Source organism: Eublepharis macularius, chromosome 8 (assembly GCF_028583425.1).
Source record: "Eublepharis macularius isolate TG4126 chromosome 8, MPM_Emac_v1.0, whole genome shotgun sequence".
Lineage (NCBI taxonomy): Eukaryota > Metazoa > Chordata > Lepidosauria > Squamata > Eublepharidae > Eublepharis > Eublepharis macularius.
The window spans coordinates 90,006,744-90,027,845 of record NC_072797.1 but is presented as its reverse complement, the minus strand read 5'-3'; the positions used below and the strand labels follow the sequence as shown (position 1 = coordinate 90,027,845).

Here is a 21,102-nt window from a genome sequence, read left to right as displayed (position 1 = left end):
TAGCCACGCATGCGCGTTGAGAGGCGAGGGCACCCCTTATAAAAACCATGTGGGACTGCACAGGAAGAACATAGATGAACAAAGCAGTTTTTTTTTGAAGAGAGGCCGTGTGTCTGTGCATGGCATCAGGGGAAATGGCAGAAACATATTCTTCAGCACAGTGAACCATGAAAACAATTGCAAAAATAAGCAGAAAATAAAAATAGAGTCAAAATTCAATGTAAATGTAGGAATCACGCAAGCATGTGTTTAAGGATATAGCAATACAGGGACATAAACAACTACATTAAAAAAATTATTGATGGCCACCACTGGGGGAAAAATGGAAGGGAAAATGGCAGCAAGACCCCAAAAAATAAGATGACAATAAAGGGGTGGACAGGGAAGTCGGTGGCACCTTTATAAGCACAGCATACATTATACATGCTCACAAATGCACTTTGGGTCTGTTTCATCTGAAAACATTGATTCAAAGGTGATCTGGAAACAAATAGAGAAAACTGGGGGGAAAGGATGACGACCAACAGCAAACATACAACACTGTACGCAGGCCTGAATATAAAACGCTACAGTCTGGAAGCTAAGCTGCAGCTATAAGACTGTGCAGAAATGGCCATCGTAGCTGTGAGACACAGAGAAGATCTCTTCCAGCTTTTAGTGAAGTCACTACTATTGCAGAGAGGGTGTGGGGCTTGCCTCTACCATTTCTAATCCTGTTATTCTTTTCGGAAGTTGACAACAGCCATGGTTTCAGTCAAGGACTCCAGGATTGGTAGATGCAGGGACAGGTCTTACCCCACCCCTTTCCTCACAGCCTTTTATATCTTGCTTCTGCTATCACCAAGCTGGCATAAAGTTTTCTCCACTTCTGTACCCCTCTTTGCAGCTGCATTCCTGCCTCCTGCATTTAACAAGAAAGCAAAAGCTTTTGGAGAGGATAGCTTTGCTCATGGGAAGGAACACCAGTATCTCCCCTCCCTCGTTAGTGATTCCAGAACCTAATTTTCCATGCAACTATGGAGAAGATAGATCAGCTTGGGTAAATAAAAGAAGTCCTACTAAGTAAAAAAGCAGAGATGAAAGAGAACAAAAAAGCCCCCTCAAATCCAATGCCAAGACCAGAATATATTCTAAGTGCTTTTGCTCAGCTGAAATCTACCAAGAGAATGAACTGGAAAGCCCATCCCCACAAATATAATCTCCATGTGTGGGCCTGGGACTTCAATGTCACATACTATCAGGCAAAGAGTTTCCAAGCTGCTGTGAATTGTAAAAGCAACACCCATTAGTGTTCCTGAACAGAACCAGTAACAGCAGGCAAATGAATTCAGCAGAATGCTTCTGAACTAATGATATCATTGCTGCGTGATACTTGTGGCTAAGCATCACTGCAAATGTGTCTCTGTCATTCATGCAAACCAGGAACGGCTTGATGACAACCTCCGGAACAGCAGCCCCCTCTCCTTCCCTCTTGCCCCAAGCAGTCCATACAACATATTTGCACAACTATTTCAGTAATGTGAATATACCACTATATTTCAAGAACACATTTTTAACCATCTGGAAAAAGGACTAACGTTACCAACCCTTGAAAAGCAAAATAATATTTATAGAGGTCATTTCACTATGTGCAACCTGTGTAACACTTATCTTTTGTTTTTATACTTCCTAGTAACTATAGAATTTCCATTACCAATTTCATTTTTTCCCAAGGGATGGAAACATAAGTAACAGCACACCACATAAACTAGAAGTTACTAGACCATCACACTTTAATTACATTTGGAGCCCTAATATAACAGTGTCGGATATCATATTTCTTCCATAATAAAGCACAGCAGTCTTCCACTACCAAGATTTAACTTATAAAGCTGCTGCTTTGTATACTGCTCAGTGTTGCAGTACTAAAAATACTTTTTTAAAAGGCTGAGGAAAGCATTATGCTACATTACTAAGTGCTAATGAAGATGTATTCAATAATGTGACTAAAGTTATCAATTACTTTCCCAGTTGCTTTTTCATATTACATGTTTCAATTGCAATTAAGGGCTGAACTGTAGATTTTTTTTGTTGGTTTTGATAGTGTCACAGTTCTTTTGATACATGACACAATCCAAACTATTCAAAGTCAACCTTTTCTTGCATAACAGTTTTGTAACTTAGCAGATTTCACAGCAAATGTACTTCTGAAAATCTGGTACAAAACCACTTAGAAGTAGGGACATCCCTTCATTGATTGTAGAAGTAAACTAGTTCTCCCTGCAATGAAATGGAAAGGGCAGAAAAGGTGGTAGTTAGCCAAGAGCAGCCTAATAGGAAAGAAGATTACGAGTTCTATTTGTTTCCCTTCCATTTATTGTTTATTTCTTGGTGGAAGGGTGGGGAAGTGTATAACTTCTGCAAAACAAAAGCAAGCCCTAATTTTCAAGCTACATTCTTCTTTTAAACATTTTTAGCTGGGCACTTCCATGGTTAGGCACTGAATTCTTGGCATTAACAAAAGTTTCAGCGCAGTAGGAGGGAAAGCAGCTTAGAGGCTCTTTTCAAAATTTTGTATGTAATATATCATGTCAGATAAAAGTTTTAAAAGGAAACATGCTCTTCACCAGAGAAAAATCACACCATGTGCATATATTAGCACTCTGTGAACACCCAAATTAAAACCACCATTAATGCTGTGTTCACCACAAACGTAAATTCATACATTGTATTTGAGAAATACTTTAGAGACTTGCAGTATAACCAAGATGGCAAAATCATATTGGTTAATGAGTACTCATCTACGATGCTCACCAATAGGGAACTTTTTATCAGACAAGTCATTTCTTCCAGGGAACCTGGTTGAAGAGAAATTAAACTTTCAAAATTCTTTAATAATGCTTTCTGCAGACTAGGAAGATGACGAAGCCAGAGCTGCACCACTGCAGATTCAGACAAGGAAATCTTTCTTCTGTATTTAAAAAAAGACAGAGGGGGGAGAGTTATTTTCTTTCATCACAACTATAAAATCAGTATTTATATCATTGGATCTATTTCTGAACTGGGTCACAGAGTGTGGATCAAAAAAATCCACACACTGGGGCCAGAGACAGATAATGGATGTTTTTACAAGTGTGCTCCATGTTTGCATAAGAGGGAGTGCACAAAATCATAGAAAAAACATCTGCTTTTAGAGAAGGGAGACTTTTCTATAAACTTGGGGGTGGGGCGATACAGACACCTAAGAACAAAACAAAAACCTGCTGGATCAGATCAGTGGGCCATCCAGACCAGCATTCTGTTTCACACAGTAGCCAACTTGTTGCCCTGGAGGACCAAACAAACAGGCATAGAGACTGAGGCCCTCCCCTGCTGTTGCTTCCCAGAGGTGTCCAGGGGTTTTCTGCCTTATTTTTGGGCACCCTCAACTGATGATAGTGTGGGGGAGGAAGATAAAGCTGGCATGATACACTTTTCCCATGCCATAGCTAATTTTATAAACTTCTATTGAATCTCTCCTTAGCCATCTTGTTCTAGACATGTAAGTTTGCGGAAATATCCGAAGTGTTTTAAAAAGGGTGTGTTTTTTAAAAAAAAAACGAAAAAAAATTGTTAGCAAAAGTACAACGTAAAAGAAAAAGAATACATGACACTTGGTAGGGCAGATGGCTAAGAAGGGATGACTGAGGCAGTGGGGAAAGAAGGAGGCAGCAGAGAGGTGGATGAAGGAAAAATGATGTAGGACAGGTGAGTGAGAGAAGGAAGAACAGGCATGCGTGCGCGAGGCAGTGGGACAGAAGGATCATGCAGCAACTTGCAACTTATTTCTGGCTTATGTTGCTAAATGCTCTATCAGAAACATATCTCAAAAAAGATATAAAGGACATACTATCTCAGAAGAATGAGTAGTCTTTCACTTTCCCAGTTGCTGTGTGTTAGATCAGCACAAGCAGAGGACCCACAAAGACACGCTGGGAGGTATCCCCACTATTTCCCCCTTCCCTTTCCTGAAATACTCCATACCCCCTCCAATTTGCCTGCTTCCTTCTATCCTTTCCACTCACCAACCAACCTACCTTTTATGTCCCCCCACATCTTCAGGTATATTTATTATTTATTTACTTAATTTGAACCTTTCCTTTCGCCACAAGGACACAAAGCAGTTTCCATAATTCTCCTCTCCTCCATTTTATCCTCATGAATCTGGTAAATTAGACTGAGAGTGTGCAAATAGCCCAGGATCACCATTGATCCTGTGTCTCCCAGATCCTAATCTGACACTCTGACCACTATATCACACTTGCTCTCACCCTTCCCTACCTCTATCCACTTGGCTGCCTCCCTTGGTGAAAAGTCTGCCCTAGTTGCTAAAGTCATGCAGGTTCATCAGATGAGTTATATTGTGGCCACTGCTGGGCCCAACCGAGTTATGTACAATGTCTGTAGGCTACCACAAGGCCCAAGCAACGTGAGTGAGTGGCATGACAGCAACTTGCCCAGTGATTTTTCCTGACCTGGCCCCGTTGGGTCCTCCTTCCAGGTGAGGAAGGAGGGGTGGCCTGCGAGGCCAAAATAGCCCTGGAAAGGGCCCTCCCCCACCATTTTACCAACCTAATAAGGCTGAAGGTTGCCAATATTGTTGTGGAGGTCTAGCAACCCCCACAATAGCCACTGGGATCTCCTTTCTTTAAAATGCAGACACTGCTTCTATTATTTGGGGAGGGTAATCCTCCAGTAGCTTTTTGGGTTTGTTTTGTTTTTTAGATTTCAGACTTTTCTGCAAATCTGAGGCTTTTCTCAGATTTTTGGGAAAACCCTGTCCTGTCTTTTCATGGTTCCAGTCTCTAGATTTAAGTATCCACAGATGGGACTATGTTGAGAATTAGATATATTGATGGTACATGTATTAGATACGTGAACTTCGTTTTTCAAAGTAAGCTAGTATGAAAAAATTATCACAAGGAGGATGTCTACAGCCAGAACTAGTTCACTGCTTGTTTTATAATTCCGTATTCCACCTTGAGTCTCAATGTGTAAGTCCATACAAAGGACATACATAAAGTTCATAATAATAGCTGAATTAAATATTAGTGCAGTTAAGGGGAAACTAGTATGTTCTGGGCTACTTACTGTAAAATGGCTTCATTCACAGCTTCTAAAAACTCACAGGGAAGGACATCTTCTGACCCACCTCCATGATAGCTAAGAAGGGCTTCCAGCAGTGGTGTAACATCAGTCAGATTAATAAGTGGTACACAGAGAAGACATAGACATCTTACCCGTGAAGAAATACTGGAGAAACAAATTTGTTCCTTAGGCATAGGCAAATGTCAAACAACAACAAATATCAGCATTAAAAACATTAAATATTAATGCAGTATTAGCAATTATAGACCTCAACCATATTTAGCTGTATAAGAGGGTACACTAATATTTACTGATATGCATGCCTGTTGCAAAGCTGGGTGGAAGCCAGGCAAAGCTTAAGAATTCACTGTAAACTCTGTTTTTATATTATACCTGTAATCCTCTGATTAGTAGTTCTCTTATCACCAAAACCATCATTTTCAATCTGCATATATTGAAACTGCAACTTATTATGCATTTTTTCCACATGAGAAACAAAACTTTACTGACTAAGATCTATTAAAATTGAAAACTTGAAAATATTTTTTTCTTTTTGGTTTTTAAAGAGGGGCGGGGAGTCTTCAACTTGAGCAGACCAAACAGCTCCACTGAAGGGTGGTGGTGGTGCCATTCCTGCAATCCAAGTGGCTGGCAGGACCACACGCCCATAGCTCTAAAGCAAGGCATTCTGATCCCACCTGTCTCCTGGTCAAGTAAACTGTTTCCAGCCCCACAACCCATCTGACCAGGAACCAGCCCAACAACCTCGGAAAGAAGAAAGACAATGTTGCCCTCCCCCCACAGCTGGGTCATGAGGCTAGAAGCAGAATTTGCAACCCACCTAATTACTGAGTTGGCTCCAGGTTTGGGGGGGGGGCTTGAGAGAGAGAGCTCAGCCTCCCCCATGCCCACTACCAGGATCCCCTTCTTGCCCTCCCAACCATATGCCCCACCCATCTGTACATCCTTCCTTTGCCCTCCTGCAAGCTTTCCCATCACCTGCACTCACAGCTGCCCACACTGCCTGCACTTCCCTCCTCCCAATGGTGCTGGGTGGTGAGTGCAGATAGCAGTGTCACTGCCATGGCCACCAGGAATGCTGATGCTTTGTGCACCACCCGTATGCCCTTCTCCAAGAGCACTAGGCCACATATACACCTGGGAAGAGGTGTGTCAAAGCAATCACAAGGAGACAATAGAAAGGTGCAAGGGCAGACATCAGAGAAGATGTGTGAGTGGTGAGTCAGCAGCAGCAAGCCCCATCAGAAGCTATGGGCCCTGGCAGTTGCCCCATCTTGCTACATGCTGACGCTGACCCTGGGTTGAGCCAGAAGGTGCAGTGGAAGACAGAAGCCAGCCTCCCCATCAGCTGGGTCCTGAGGCAGCTTCCAGTTCATTAGCCATGCTGATGAGCATACCCTCTGCCACCACGCTGTTATGCACAAACTTTAGCCAGAAAGTGCCGATGGCAGACAGTTGTGTTCCAAAGCTTTTTAAATTTTTTAATGGGGGGTCATGCTAAAGTCAGGGTCATCTGTTTTTGTGTATCGTCTTCCCTATAAAAGAGGGTCATCTTTCATTTAGGGGCATCGTCCTTTCAAGTAAATATAGTACCTACCTTTGTTGACTTTTAAATCTATTAAACCAGTTTCTGCTGAGTTCTGTCACTAGTGAAAAGACAACCTGTTAAATGAAGTCCATAATAGTTAAAAATACAGACATTGAAGAGAAATTAAGATACTAATATCTTCATTTTTTTACTTCTATTTCCAAGTGGATTAAATAATCTATTTATAAAATTTTACATATAACTTTGACAATAAACTCTGACCAAAAAGTAATGGGTTGGCCCCAACTAACCACAAGTTCATGGGAAAGGATCTTTGCCATCTTCCCCTTCACACAGCAACCCCACGCCCAAAATGTGGACTGTAACATGCAGGCCTGTAATAAGAAAGGGGAAATCAGCAGGAATTATACCTCCTGATTCTTATATAAGCTCTTCTGCAAGTGGAACAAGAATTTAAGCAGAAGAGTGATGTATTTTCTGCTGATTCCTCATTGTTGCTGGAGACTCCACAGTCATATCCCACCCCTGGCTCTCAGAAACCTTTTTTAGGAGTCCTAGGGGACACACTCAAACCGTTCACCATTGATTACAACTAGCACTCTCTTTCTAAATCTAGATTAAGTAAAATAAAAAGGAGCTGCAAACTCATTCTACTCAAATCAACAAAAGAAACAGGGTTGCACTTACCTTTAACTGTTGTTCATTGAGGTCTTCTGTGCAGGCACACATGGGATTGCGCATGTACAGGCCTGCCGATCAGAGGTTTTTAAGCTTTTTTTTACCACTAGTGAGTGCCCTCACCTCCCAACACACATGCAAGGCTACTTTCATGCTGAAACAGCCCCTAGGGAGGCGCAACGCCTTCTGACCCTCAGTCCTCTTTCGCTGCCACACTCTCCGGGTAAGTAAGGAAAGCATAAGTAGAGAAGGAGGGAGGGTATGTGTGCCTGTGCAAAAGACCTCAATGAAAAACAGTTACAGATAAGCGCAACCCTGTTTTTCATTTTTGGTCTTCTGTGCAGTCCCTCATGGGAGTTTAACAAGCTATTTATCTAGATGGTGGAACTTGCTCTTCACGGGAAAAGAGACTGGAGTACTGCTGTGCCCACCACTGCCTCCTTCCTGTCGAGGACATCCAGTGCGTAATGTTTGACAAAGGTGTTTGCCAATGACCATCTCGCTGCTCTGCAGATGTCCTGAATTGGCATCCCTCTCAGTAGTGCTGCTGAAGATGCCTGTGACCTGGTAGAATGTGCGTGGACCTCTAGAGGCAAGGTAATTTAGCATTCTGGTAACTCAACTTTTACCGCTTGCACCACCCATCTGGCAGTGGTTTGTGCACTTGTTTTTTCCCTTTATTAGGTCTTGCGAAACAGATGAATAACTGTAAATCTCTTCTGAATGGTCTATTGCAGTCAAGGTAAAATAAGATCGCCTGTCTCGCATCCAAGGTATGTAATGCTCTCTCTGCATCATCTGATTGACTCTGAAAGAAGATAGGTAGTATTATTTCCTGTGAGACATGGAATTTTGATGCCACTCTAGGTGAAAAGTCTAATTTTGTCCTTAGTACAACTTTCTCTGGATGAATTTTAAGGAAAGGGGGTTCCATATTCAGGGCTGCAATTTCGCTTACTCTCCTCACGGAAGTAACCTCCACCAGTCGTGCCACTTTCATAGACAGTAATCTTAAGTGACAGGTGGCCATTGGCTCGAATGGTTTGGATAATAGCCAGAATTGTAGGGACCATTGGGGTACAACTCTTTTGGAAGGTGGGAACATATTGATCAGTCCTTTCATAAACAATTTGGAAGTGCACTTTTATTGTCCATTGGTACATGAAAGGCTGAAATGACTGCTATGTAAACTTTAACTGAGGAGTTCGACAGTCCCTTCCCTTTTAGTTCCCAAAGGAACTCCAGAATTTTGGCCATTGTACAGTTAGTTGCATTTATATTCTTTTCCCCTGTCCAGGCAGTAAATTTGTCCCATTTTAATGCATATGATTGTCCTGTCTTGTATATGATTGTCTTGTATATAGATGTCTGGCATTCGAGATCATCTGTGCTACTACATCTAGACGTATTCCCAAGGGGTTATCAGCCGTGCCGTCAGTTTGGTTACATCATGATGGAGGATCCCTTGCCATGACAGGAGATCTGGTTTGTTGGATAGGTGAAGAATATGGTTGTTGGCTAACCTCAGGAGTCCGTAGAACCAGGGTTGTCTGGGCTAAAATGGGGCCACTACAATTGCTCGTGCCCTCTGATTGTATCTTGCTCACTACCCCAGTTAGTGGAGGAATTGGTGGGAAAGCATCGAAGAGGTGGTCTGACCAGGTTAACTGGAATGCATTCCCCTTAGAGTCTTGTCCTTGGCCCCCTCTTCAGCAATATAATTCGATCTTTCTGTTTGCTCTTATAGCAAATAAGTCTATACCTAGAAACCCCCATCTTTGGAACACAAGTGTTATATAGGCATCTCAAATGGTCTATTTGTGGAAGTTCACCCCTAACCTGCTGAGTTGGTCTGCAATGGTGTTGTCTGTACCAGGTATATATAATGCACTTATGTTTACTCCATGTCCATAATGACATGGTTTCTTTGCATAGAGCCCTGGAGGTGGTCCCTCCCTGCTTGTTGAGATAAAACATAGTTTCTGTCCCTCACCACATCTGTGAATGAAATTAAGGCGTAATAAACTGCTCTTAACTCTAGTAGATTAATGTGTAATTTCCTTTCTTCCTTTCCCCATGTTCCATGGGCATAGAGATCCCCACAGTGTGCTCCCCATCCCTTAGTGGATGCGTCTGTAGTAATGGATACCTCTGAAACAGTGTGTCCAAATGGGATCCCTCTTGACAAATGCATGTCTTTAAAGCCACCAATGTAGGGATTTTAATACTGCCCTAGGAATGTTAAATCTCTTTTCTTGTGAGTCCGACTCATTATGAAAGACCAAAATAAACCACAGCTGCAGTTCTCTCATACACAGCCTCACAAACGGAACTACTGCAGTGGTAGATGCCACAAGGCCCAAATGTGCTTGAATCATTCTAGCTGACTGGAAGTAACATTTTAGAAATGTCAGTATCATTCCTTTTATTTTTTGTGCTCTCTCTAAAGGTAAGAATGCTCTGTTGGCTGAGTTGTCTAGTACAGCCCCTATGAACTGGACCCTCCCTGCTGGCATTATTTTGGACTTTTTATGGTTTGTGAACAGTCCCAGTTGCAAACAGGTACATAAGATTAATTCTACTTGTTCCTGTACATCTCCCTCTTATTGGCCCGTGATAAGCCAGTTGTTGAGATAGGGATAGATAGAACAGTTACATATTCTCAGATGTACAATGACCGCTGCCATGCACTTCATGAACACCCATGGATAAGCCAAAGGAGAGGACTCTGCACTGACAGACTTCTCTTTCACACGTAAACCTTAGAAACTTCCTGTGTGTCGGGTATATGAAGACATGGAAGTAAGCGTCTTTCAAGTCTATTACTGCAAACTACAAGTTTGGTGCTAATACTGTCAGAACTGTGTGTAATGTGGTCATATGGAATCTGCACAAAGATGCCTTGAGAAGGGCGGACCTCTCTGCATGGGCTTTTGAGGTGAAGTTCAGGCAGCACTTTCAAGTTTGGGTGTTATGCCCTTCTCCCAAGAGGGTATGCTCATCCGTCTTCGTCATCTTAGTGTTACAGTGTGTGCAACGTTTGAAAAGGGCTTTCTCAGCCATCTTAACTCACAAATTTCCTCAAAGAAATGTGACAAACAACGTTCCCTCTATCTCCGAGCATGATCTCACTAAGAACGTCTCTTACCGGTGGCAAAAGAAGAACTGAGGGTCAGAGGGCGCCTCGCCTCCCTAGGGCTGTTTTGGCGGGAAAGCAGCCGTGCATACACGTTGGGAGGCAAGGGCATGCTCTAGTGGTCAAAAAAGCTAAAAAAAAATCTCCGATCAACAGGCCTGTGCGTGCACAGTCCCATGTGGGACTGCACATAAGACCAAAAATGAACATTAAGTTTTTGAAGTACAATTTAATCAGTGGAGCAGGGCATAATTTTTTTTTAATTTATATCATTTCTAGTCCACCTTTCTCACTGAGACTGAAGGCGGATTACACAGTGTGATATTAGTACAGCCAATTTCAAGGACATTTCCATAAACAATGCCATAGGGTAAATAAACACCATTTTACAAAGACATAGCATTAATAAGAATCCAATACAGAGTTGAAGAAATTCTGAAACAGAACATAAGCAATTCTAGGGCTGACATTAGACCACATGAAGCACAAGTAGCTCATAGGAGCACATATTTAAGACAACAAGTAGTACATAAGGCAACATAGTGTTGAAGTCTATGGTCCTTAACTCATTAGCAAAGCATCTGAGATCCCCTCCTTACAATACAAAAGCCTTTTTGAATAATTCAGTTTTGCATTGTTTGCGGAAAGGTAAGAGAGTGGGGGCTCTCCTGACCTCAAGCAGGCCATTCCACAGGGTAGGGGCTACCACAGAGAAAGCCCATGTACGGACTGTTGTTGATTTCGCCCATGTGCAGGGTAGCACCTGCAGGAGACCTTATTCTGATGAACAAAGCTGCCGTAGAGTAGCATAGGGAGGAAGGCGGTCCAATAGGTATGCTGGGCCAAGGCCGTGAAGAATTTTGTATGTGATAACCAATACCTTGAACTGAGCACGATAGCTGATAGGTAGCTAATGGAGTGACTGCAGAATGGGGGTGATGTTCATGTTCCTGCTTGCTCCTGATAGCAGTTGCACCAACTAGAGTCTCCTAGTTACTTTGGATGGGAGACCTATGTACTGTGCATTACAATAGTTAAGTCTTGATGTTACCGTAGTATGGATCCAGTTGGCCAGATCGGCCAGGTTGAGGTAAGAAGCCATCTTTCAGGCTAGAGTGAGGTTGTAAAAGATGTTTTTTGCAGCTGCCTTAACTTGTGTTTCTAGTATATGTTATTGTGTTTCTAGTATATGTTATTATATGTTGCTTGAAGTCATACTGCCCCTTGTATGGTCATGCAGCTAAGAATAAAAATATCTATTCCTTCTAACAACAAAGAGTAATTTTTGTTTATTACATTCTAAGTCCTCTTATACCCTGACCTGGATGGCCCAGGTGCGCCTGATCTTGTCAGATCTCAGAAGCTAAACAGGGTCGGCCTTGGTTAGTAATTGGTTGAGAGACCTCCAACGAAGACCAAGGTTGCAGTGGCAGGCAATGGCAAACCACCTCTGTTAGTCTCTTGCCATGAAACCCCACCAGGGGTTGCTATAAGTCCTCTAACACTTCATCAAAAATCACCTATACTAGATTGGGGTAGTAGGCACATCTATTTAAATTTAATCAATTGTTGTTTTAAATGCAAGATCATCAAGAAGCCTTTCTCCTGGTTTATATTTACATTTTAACTGTTACATTTTAAACTTTACCATTTTTCCTTGTACTATTAGATTATTTAGAGATATGATACAAGGTTACTTTTACCAATAATTTTATGTACTATTTTAATTTTAAAAATGCTAACATTTGAATGCATGCCTTCTCCTTTGTTGGCTACTGCTGCTAATATAAGCCTCATGTATGAAAGCTGCTCTGAATAAAAATATCTTATTCAGTATTACATTAGCCAAAAGATTTTGCTGTTTTAAAAAAGCTATCATATAGTTCAGAAGTCCACAAATTTCATTTGATCTTGACATCTGGTAGCCAGCTGTAATTTGTGGTTGCCACCAAGCCTACAGGAGGTATGGGGGAAGGCTCTCATTTGGAACTTGGTGCTACACTTTGAAATCATTCTTGATGCCCTACAAGTGCAGCAAAACATCAAAGAGGACCCCACTTCTGCCCCAAGTCTAAACTCAAGCAATACTTTGGATCAATCTTTCACTTCACAGTGTACTTCAGAGGCCTCTGAAAGGTTAAGCTACATTTTATAAAGCAAGCAGGTAGCCTTGGCTTGTTTGGAATGTTGACAGTACTTCTAGAAGCTGATCCTAGACAGGCAGGGAAATCTGGAGAGGTATAGCACACAACTACATTTATTCACTTCTCAAGCGCAGCACCAATTTAAATATCAGCTGGAACACTCACCCAAAAGAGGTGGATTTAAACAAGACTTTATGCTGGGCTTAAAAGAGCCAGAGTGCTTCTAAAAGAGCATCTTGCTAACAAGATGTTCATGGCAACCACAGCAAGTAACATTTTGGATCCTTGATATAAACCATCATTCTTACAAGTAATGGCAATCTGTATGAAACACTTACATTTTCAACAAGTTTCTGATAGTAATCTGCAGATGCCAAGCCAAGAGTTGTAATAAAGTTATTAATATCAGAGTCATGATGCCCCAGTCCAGAAAGTGACAGGAGACGGCACAGGGAGATCTTGAGGAAAATCAACAAGGAAGAATAATATCTGGTTAGATTTGTATCACTGCCCCTCAAAAGCAACTCGATTGTTTTCATAGATCTAGTTTTAGATGCACCAGGTAAACAGATGTGTCAACAAGAGACTACATATAAATTTGAGTTCAATTTAGCACCTGTACCTATTATCATCTTACATCAGGAATAGCAAACCTTGACTTGATCATAAGTCATGTCCAGAACCTGATGCAAGATACAAACTGTGAACCACCTGACATCGATAACCCCCATTTGATAACAAAATCTTAAGCTGAAAGGAAGAGTGGAGCATCAGATTCCCTCAGAAAGCCTGTATATTTAAAACCACTTTAATTCACACTTGGCAAAATCTCTCTCTCTAGTTGCCAAGGATACAAATATGAGCAAGATGATGCTACCATGGCTAAATAGCAGAGTCAAGGAAAGTACAAGTTAAAAGTTTCCTTGAAGTAAGCTGCACCATATTGCTAGAGTGTCTGTAGTTGTATCTGATGACTGACTCCTTTCCACTAAATGAAAGAGGCTTCGTCCAATGCAACAAGGTTCACCAATAACCAGAAAGGAGTCATTGATTCAATGCTTAATCCAAGTCTGAGTAGATCCTTCTGCTATTCTGAGACAACAGATGTCCCCTTTGACATACAGCAACTATATCATGCAGTAAAGTGACCATTTGCACATCACAGGCAGGGCCACTAACAACATCCTGTGGGTTAGGGAGGCATATAAAAAGCAGCAGAAGTCATAGAGCAGTATATAAAAGTAAGTAAAATAAAAGTTTAGGGGAAAGGGCTTCCTTGACAAGATATAATTATCCTAGGTAGTGTGTCTTTTCTCATGGGATCTTATATGGGTCTTACCCAGGCCCGGGCCACTGTTTATTTATTTTTACTTTTTATTTATTGGATTTTTTTTCTTTGCTGCTCACCCTTGAGGCAAAAACATTTAACAATATAATAAGTTAAAACCAACATAAGAACAAGTAATAACAATAAAAACTAATCAAAATATTAAATCCAGTTGTCCTTACAGCTGTCCTTATTCCTCTAAACTCTCCTGGTCCCATGAGACTACCAGTTCCTGTAACAGCCTGCAGTCTTTATTTATTTAAAACATTTTACGTGACTTTTCCACTCAGCTTAGGGTCCCTATGGTAGTGAACAATCAAGAACATTAAAACAAGCTTTTGAAACACAGTATAAAGACAAATATGATTAAACAAAACACAATTAAAACACATACATTAGCAATATCCATATGCCCACATGTTCTTCTCAGAGCTTCCAGTCTCCTTTATGAAGCACTGATGTTTAACAGATTGTCTAAAATATATTGCACATTCTACAATCCAGTTAGTATACAAGAGAGAGTTTAAAACTAGCTGCTGTTTCTAATAGATGAAATGGTACATTTTGAAGCAGGACAACAAAATTTGACTACACAATTTATTTATATTCGCTTTCAAAACAATCCACTCTAAATATTTCTATGTACTTTTACTGGCAGCCTACAACATACTAGAACAATGGTTCAGAAATAAAAATCTACCCTATTCTGATGCACAGCATGATAAAGCAATAAAAATACATTAAATAGCTACATAAACATAGAATGAAAAGTACCATCCAGATTCTTATTTCCTATGTTTTCTTTGCTGGAGTACTATATGAACATAGCCCTACTTGTAAGGAAAAATTGTTCTGATCTCAAATTACAGAAAGAACAGCTGTTATATTGCCATCTAGTGGCTCATATGCTAAAACTGACAGAAGAAAACAAATGCTTTGTATTTTCAAAGTAACTGAATATTTTAGTAAGAATTCCCAAAATAAGGAAAATAGAAACGAAACAGAAACCTATCTATCTACATGATTTATTTAGAATGCCCATTCTCCATTCCATGTAATTACTCTAGAGGTTAAAGTTGGCTGTAAACCTTAAAACTGATTCTTTTTCTCTCTGTCTCGAATCAAATTGGCAATTTCACAGATGGTTCCTTTCAGCTATAACCCAACAGACAGGCTACTGTGTGTTCCAATTGCTTAGAGTAGCCTCCAATGACTATGACTCAGACATTGTCTTGGAGGCTGACAAAGCTTTCCCCCACAGTAATGCCATCAACACAGAAGCATGGTTAGATAACTCTAAGCAATTAAAGAAAGACACAAGTGTCTACGTTGTGAACTTCACCAAGACACAGCAGGCTATGGCCTAAGTCATTAGGTTTCTATCTACAGGAATTATACCTGCTAAACAATGTCATCTGCACCACAAGGGCCAGTAACCTGGAGGTAAAAAAGGAGAAAAAATAGCTACAAATGTCTAAGCTATATACAGAGAAATGGCAACGATCTAAAGACAAATGATGAGCGGTACAGTTCTTTTCAAGAAAACACGGGTTTGTGAGAGTCCAGAGATGTTGCAGTGGCAGATGAAAAGGAACGGAGTAGGAATACATGAGGCCTCCCCCCTTGGGCATGCACAGTCTAAACTGAGTATCTTGAAGTACTTCTGAAAGATTCATAGATTATTGTTTTGATTTAAAAGGCCTTATTCAAAAACAAGGAAACAATGGCTAGCTTCTCTCTAAAACTTCTAGCCATTCATATAAGATGTCGTGTAGAAGTCCAGGTAGTGTCCTTGGTTAGCCAATTAAATCACAGTGGAAGAAACTAGATTTATGTTACTTCAAAAATATTTTCTAGCAAAGCAAAGGAAGGTTTTGTAATGGAATTTCCCAAACTGGAAGTCCCACAATCATAAATTGATTAGACTTTGACACATTAAAGAGCCAAGAAAGTAGAGAAAAAGAAAACTAAAACTGCCGTTGTAAATGATGTCTGACAAGTATCCTTTGTGTCATCTGTTGTGGCAACCACTACCAGATTACCACCTCTAAGGTCCACCTTTATTATTTTTTAGATGAGACAAAATAACTGAGACATTAAAAAGAGTCCTCATCCTAACAATCCTGTAGCAAAGTCAAAACTGATTTAATCCTTTGCACCACAGACACCGCACATGAAAAGAGCAGGGAAAACTTGGGAAGATATCTCAATTTCCTTTACAGAATCTAAGCAGGCACCATCTTAATAAAATGACTGCCTTAACTCTGTAGTATATGTTTCCTCTTGGGTAACCCAGATGTGTAATCTACATCTAATAATGTTTTTACAGTGAAATTTTAAACAGAGTTACTATGCTTAAGATTTAGAGCTACAGGAAGAAGCTCTTAATAACAGTGGAACATAGGCTTATCAAATGTCTGTGGGCATAATTTTGAAAATGATAATGGTGGCTTTCGTCTCATGTGGTATTTACAGTTAAGGCACAAAAAACCAATATACAATAAGAACACTATGACCTCTTTTATAACTTAGGTTATGTTGTTCAAACAAGTATATAGCACTTGTTCTTTTTAAAATAAAATGTTATGATGAACACCACAGACTGAACATAAATAAAAAGTTTTCATACTGAAAAATTTGGTTAATTGCTTTTCTTTATGCAGCTTTTAACATATTTTCAATATTCAGAACAGCAGAAAACATTTCATCTGGGTGATATTGCATATTCTATAGCTGCAAGTAAATAGAGACAGCACAAAGCAATTTTTCTGAAAGAAAATGGCTACTAAATTCTTCCACATACCTAAAATCTGTTGGATGCTAAATTATTATTATTATTATTTCAATTTATATACCGCCCATACCCAGGGGCTCTGGGCGGTGAACAGTTAAAATCGATAAAAACAAAAACTAAAATCAATATACAAATAATAAAACAAATTAACAAGGTGCAGTGGTGGGGAGAACCCTCCCCCACCCCAAAGGTGGGAGGCCGACATGGCTCCGCCCCCTTCAATCACCGAACGCCTGGCGGAACAGCTCTGTCTTACAGGCCCGGCGGAACGATAATATGTCCCGCTGGGCCCGGGTTTCCATTGACAGAGCGTTCCACCAGGCTGGGGCCAGGACTGAAAAGGCCCTGGCCCTGGTTGAAGCGAGGCGGGCTTCCTTAGGGCCGGGGACCACAAGTAAATATTTATTCGCTGATTGGAGCGATCTCCGGGGAACGTACAGGGAGAGGCGGTCCTGAAGATATGCCGGTCCCAACCCGCTCAGGGCTTTAAAGGTAAGAACCAACACTTTGAACCTGATTCGGAATTCAACCGGAAGCCAGTGCAGCTGGCGCAGGACAGGTGTGATGTGTGACTGGTAAGGTATACCAGTCAGGACCCGTGCCGCCGCATTCTGGACCAGTTGTAGTTTCCGGATCAGGCCCAGGGGTAGCCCAGCGTAGAGTGAGTTACAGTAATCTAGCCTGGAGGTGACCGTTGCATGGATCACTGTAGCCAGGTCCTGGGGCGTCAGGTAGGGGGCAAGTTGCCTGATCTGACGAAGATGGAAAAATGCAGACTTGGCAACCGCCGTGACCTGGGCCTCCATCGATAGGGAGGCATCCAGGAGCACACCCAGACTCTTTACCACTGGCAAAGTTGCCAGTGGTGTCCCATCCAGGGCAGGGAGCTGGATCCCAACATCTGGCAGCCCCCGTCCCAGCTGCAGGACCTCCGTCTTCACTGGGTTCAATTTCAGCCTGCTCTGTTTCAACCATGCCGTCACAGCCTCCAAAGCTCTGGCCAGATTGTCTGGGGCCGTGTCTGGCCGGCCGTCCATCAACAGAAAAAGTTGGGTGTCATCCGCGTATTGATGACAACCCAGCCCAAACCTCCGCACCAACTGGGTGAGGGGGCGCATATAGATGTTAAATAACATCGGGGAGAGTATCGCCCCTTGGGGAACCCCGCACACCAAAGGGTGACGGGGCAATAGATCTCCCCCAAGCGCCACCCTCTGTCCCCAACTCTGGAGAAAGGAGACCAGCCACTAAAGAGAAGTGTATCTCATGAATGGCAAAAGTGGGTGGCAACTGTGATATTTGCTTTATTTTGTATTGTATATATTACAGTTTATCAAATGTTATTGGGAGAACCTCATGATAACCTAATAGCCATTCAGTTACATATGTCTGTTTGCCAGTCTGATCAATTATTCCTTTAGCAGGATTCTTCATTAGCCTCCAAAAATTCTCCCTACAGTTTATGTAAATGGTTGATTCTGTTGTCTACCAACAAAACGGTCCAGGCACAACCTTTCAAGATACCAAGTTGCATACCAGGATACGGGTAGTTAATGCTGTTAAACTCTCAAGCAGGAGGTTTCATTCTGCTCAAGGACACCCTCTCCCATCTTCCTCCAGTCAGCAGCTATAAGATTTTTTAGCCAGTGAGCAAGAGTTCAAGAAATCTATTCCCCTTCCTATACATTTCCAATTTCTCATGTTGTTTGTTACAGAATTATTTACATTCTTCATATAGTACAGTGGTCCTTAGCAAAGATGGTCAACTATCTCCTAGATCTCTACTAAGTGTATCTTCAGCTATGGTGCCACAATAATGGTAGATGAATACTTGTTTGGAAAGCCATGGCTGCTGACAACACTCCATCATATCTACTGTTTCTGACAAAAGTTTTAAAAGCTCCTGATGATCCTCATGTAGCAGCTGCTCCTCCTAACTTCCAGTTTTGGCTCAAATACATTGCGTTCAACCAATGCTTCTTCAGCACCAATGTCATTTAGGTACTTTCTAGTAACATACATAACGACTTTGAAGCACTGGATTCATCTGATGAGCAATCAAATGGATTGCTCGTTATTGTTTCTGTGATGACATGAAGCATCTCTGAAAATGGGTAAGGTTGCCTGATCCAGCTGAGATAAAATGTTTTTTAGGTTTTTAAGGGCTGTGTAAAGTATCTCAAATTGTGTAACTGGTCTTGGGATGCAGGGCAAGAACCCAACACAAATCATTGGTATTTCTGCTCTGGATAATTAAGCAAGGCATCTGCCCCATGCTGGAATTCTTGAAGAGACTAAGAACATGTATATATTCATTGTTATTCAAAGTCCATAACTTAATTTTAAAAGTGTCAAATTACTATTCTACTTTTTTGATAACTTCATTACAATCATCAGAACAAGATATGAGAGGTCCATTATGGACATACAGAGAACAGTAGGAACATTTATCACTTTTAAACTCTTCTCTTCCAGCATTCAAAAAATCGACTCTACACCTTTGAAATCTATGTCCCAGAGCTTTTAGGGCCATTTCTAGTTACTGTTGATCTCCAACACATCATTAGACACTTGTGGTTATAGAGGCACAAGTTCAGACTAAAAGTACTGATTTCACTGGGCTTGGAATGGAGTAACTCTGCATAGGATTCCCATTGTAAGTTACTCAGGAGGGGAGATACATAACAAGATTGCATAAATGTCTATGCAAAAAATGAAACCTGTAACATTTGCTTATAAAATATTTGATGTTGGTTAATAAATGACATGCAGAGTATCAGAAACAAATGGAATAAGAAAGCAGATCACTCAATTTTGCCAAAGCCAAGGAGTAAAATGTAATACCTGTTACTTCTACAGATTTTAAGCTGCAATTCGTTCAATAAATTTTTAGGCCTGGTATATTGGACACCACGATGCCTTTTTAGTAAAGGACTAAAAAGTTCAGTGTTTAATTGCTGGTGCTGTAGCTTACCAGATGCACCTCTTAAACATATACTTTGGACATGTCCAGTTATATGATCTTTCGGGGTGGAGGTTATTATGCTTATTAATTTTGTACTATAATACTGATTATTGAGGATATGTACTTTTAAACTACATGCCTGTAAACTGGAACTTAACTGATGCTAAACAAAAATGAACCCCCTATGTCCTTACTGTAGCTGAGAGACTTATATTACAACACTGGAGAAACAAATGCCCATCACCCATGATTCAATCTGTATTTTGAACAGATGGCATATGGGCAACAACTGTGGATGGACTTATTTTTAAGTCTTATTTTTAGATATTTGGAAACCTTTTATGGATTCTTATATGTAGATTTCTCACTATTGTTGTCACATTTTTATTTCTATTGCGTATGAGGCTTATTTTAATTTTTTCCCCTTTTTCTTCTTCTCAAATAAAATATATTAAAAAGCAAAAAGAATATTGCATAAAAGTGCCCATTTGACACCACTGCATTCTGGTGGCTTTTGAACAGCAAATAGGAATGTCTATGCAATTTTTTTCTGTTCTTACATATCCATTTTCCATGATATAATTGGTTAATGAAATCATTTTGACTTTGTTACATGGGTCTATGCCAGGAACCATATTAAATACATATTAAAAACACTCCAAAACTCCTCTCTCTGCAATGACCAAGAAAGAACTGAGGGATACATATTCCCCTGGCATGGGAAAGAAAAAAAGGTGCTAAAACCAATAGTGTAATAGATGGAAGAATACTTACGAAGAATTGTAGTAAAGACAGAATATATTCTCTGTAAAGTCCAAAGTAGTACACACCCCTCCCCAAAATGAGATTCAAATGCTACCTCTTCCAGTGAGTAGCATATACATCCCAGCAAAGAACAAGATATGAGAGGTCCATTATGGACATACAGAGAACAGTCGGAACATTTATCACTTTTAAACTCTTCTCTTCCAGCATTCATAGCCTCTTAAATTTATTAATACTTTTTTGCTTCTTTTCCCTTAAAATCCCTCTTACATGGATTTTGTGTGTCCCGTGCTATTTAACTGAAATGGCAAACAATAAAACACAAAAAACTCTACTGGTACCTTTCCACTACAAAACAAACAGAAATCTGGGGAATTATAGCTGTTAAGTAACTGAGAAGGAAACCTGCTCATTTACAGACTGTCTCAACACTCACTGTTTATGTAGCCTTTTCTACGAGTAGGATGCTGACATAATACAGCTCACTGATTTTCCACACTCTGATCCAATCATAACAAAGTCTACAGATCCTAATTTTGCTTACAGGACTTCTTGTATGCGTATTCATTAGTCTACCAGAAAGAGGTGGGGGGAGGATTTAAGATCATTTTTCCACA

At 40.7% G+C, this 21,102-nt stretch overlaps 1 protein-coding gene across 2 annotated transcripts in view; it reads right to left on the bottom strand.

The window, feature by feature from the left end:
* The window catches only part of FANCC (FA complementation group C), a 116,300-nt gene that overhangs the window by 38,273 nt on the left and 56,925 nt on the right, over positions 1–21,102 (bottom strand). For both annotated transcript variants that reach the window (XM_054986687.1, XM_054986688.1), the window contains exons 5-8: positions 12,973–13,092; positions 6,725–6,789; positions 5,110–5,271; positions 2,794–2,950 (exon numbers count right to left, since the gene is read on the bottom strand). In XM_054986687.1, coding sequence (XP_054842662.1) covers positions 2,794–2,950; positions 5,110–5,271; positions 6,725–6,789; positions 12,973–13,092 — 504 coding nt within the window. The remainder of the gene's footprint in view (positions 1–2,793; positions 2,951–5,109; positions 5,272–6,724; positions 6,790–12,972; positions 13,093–21,102) is intronic.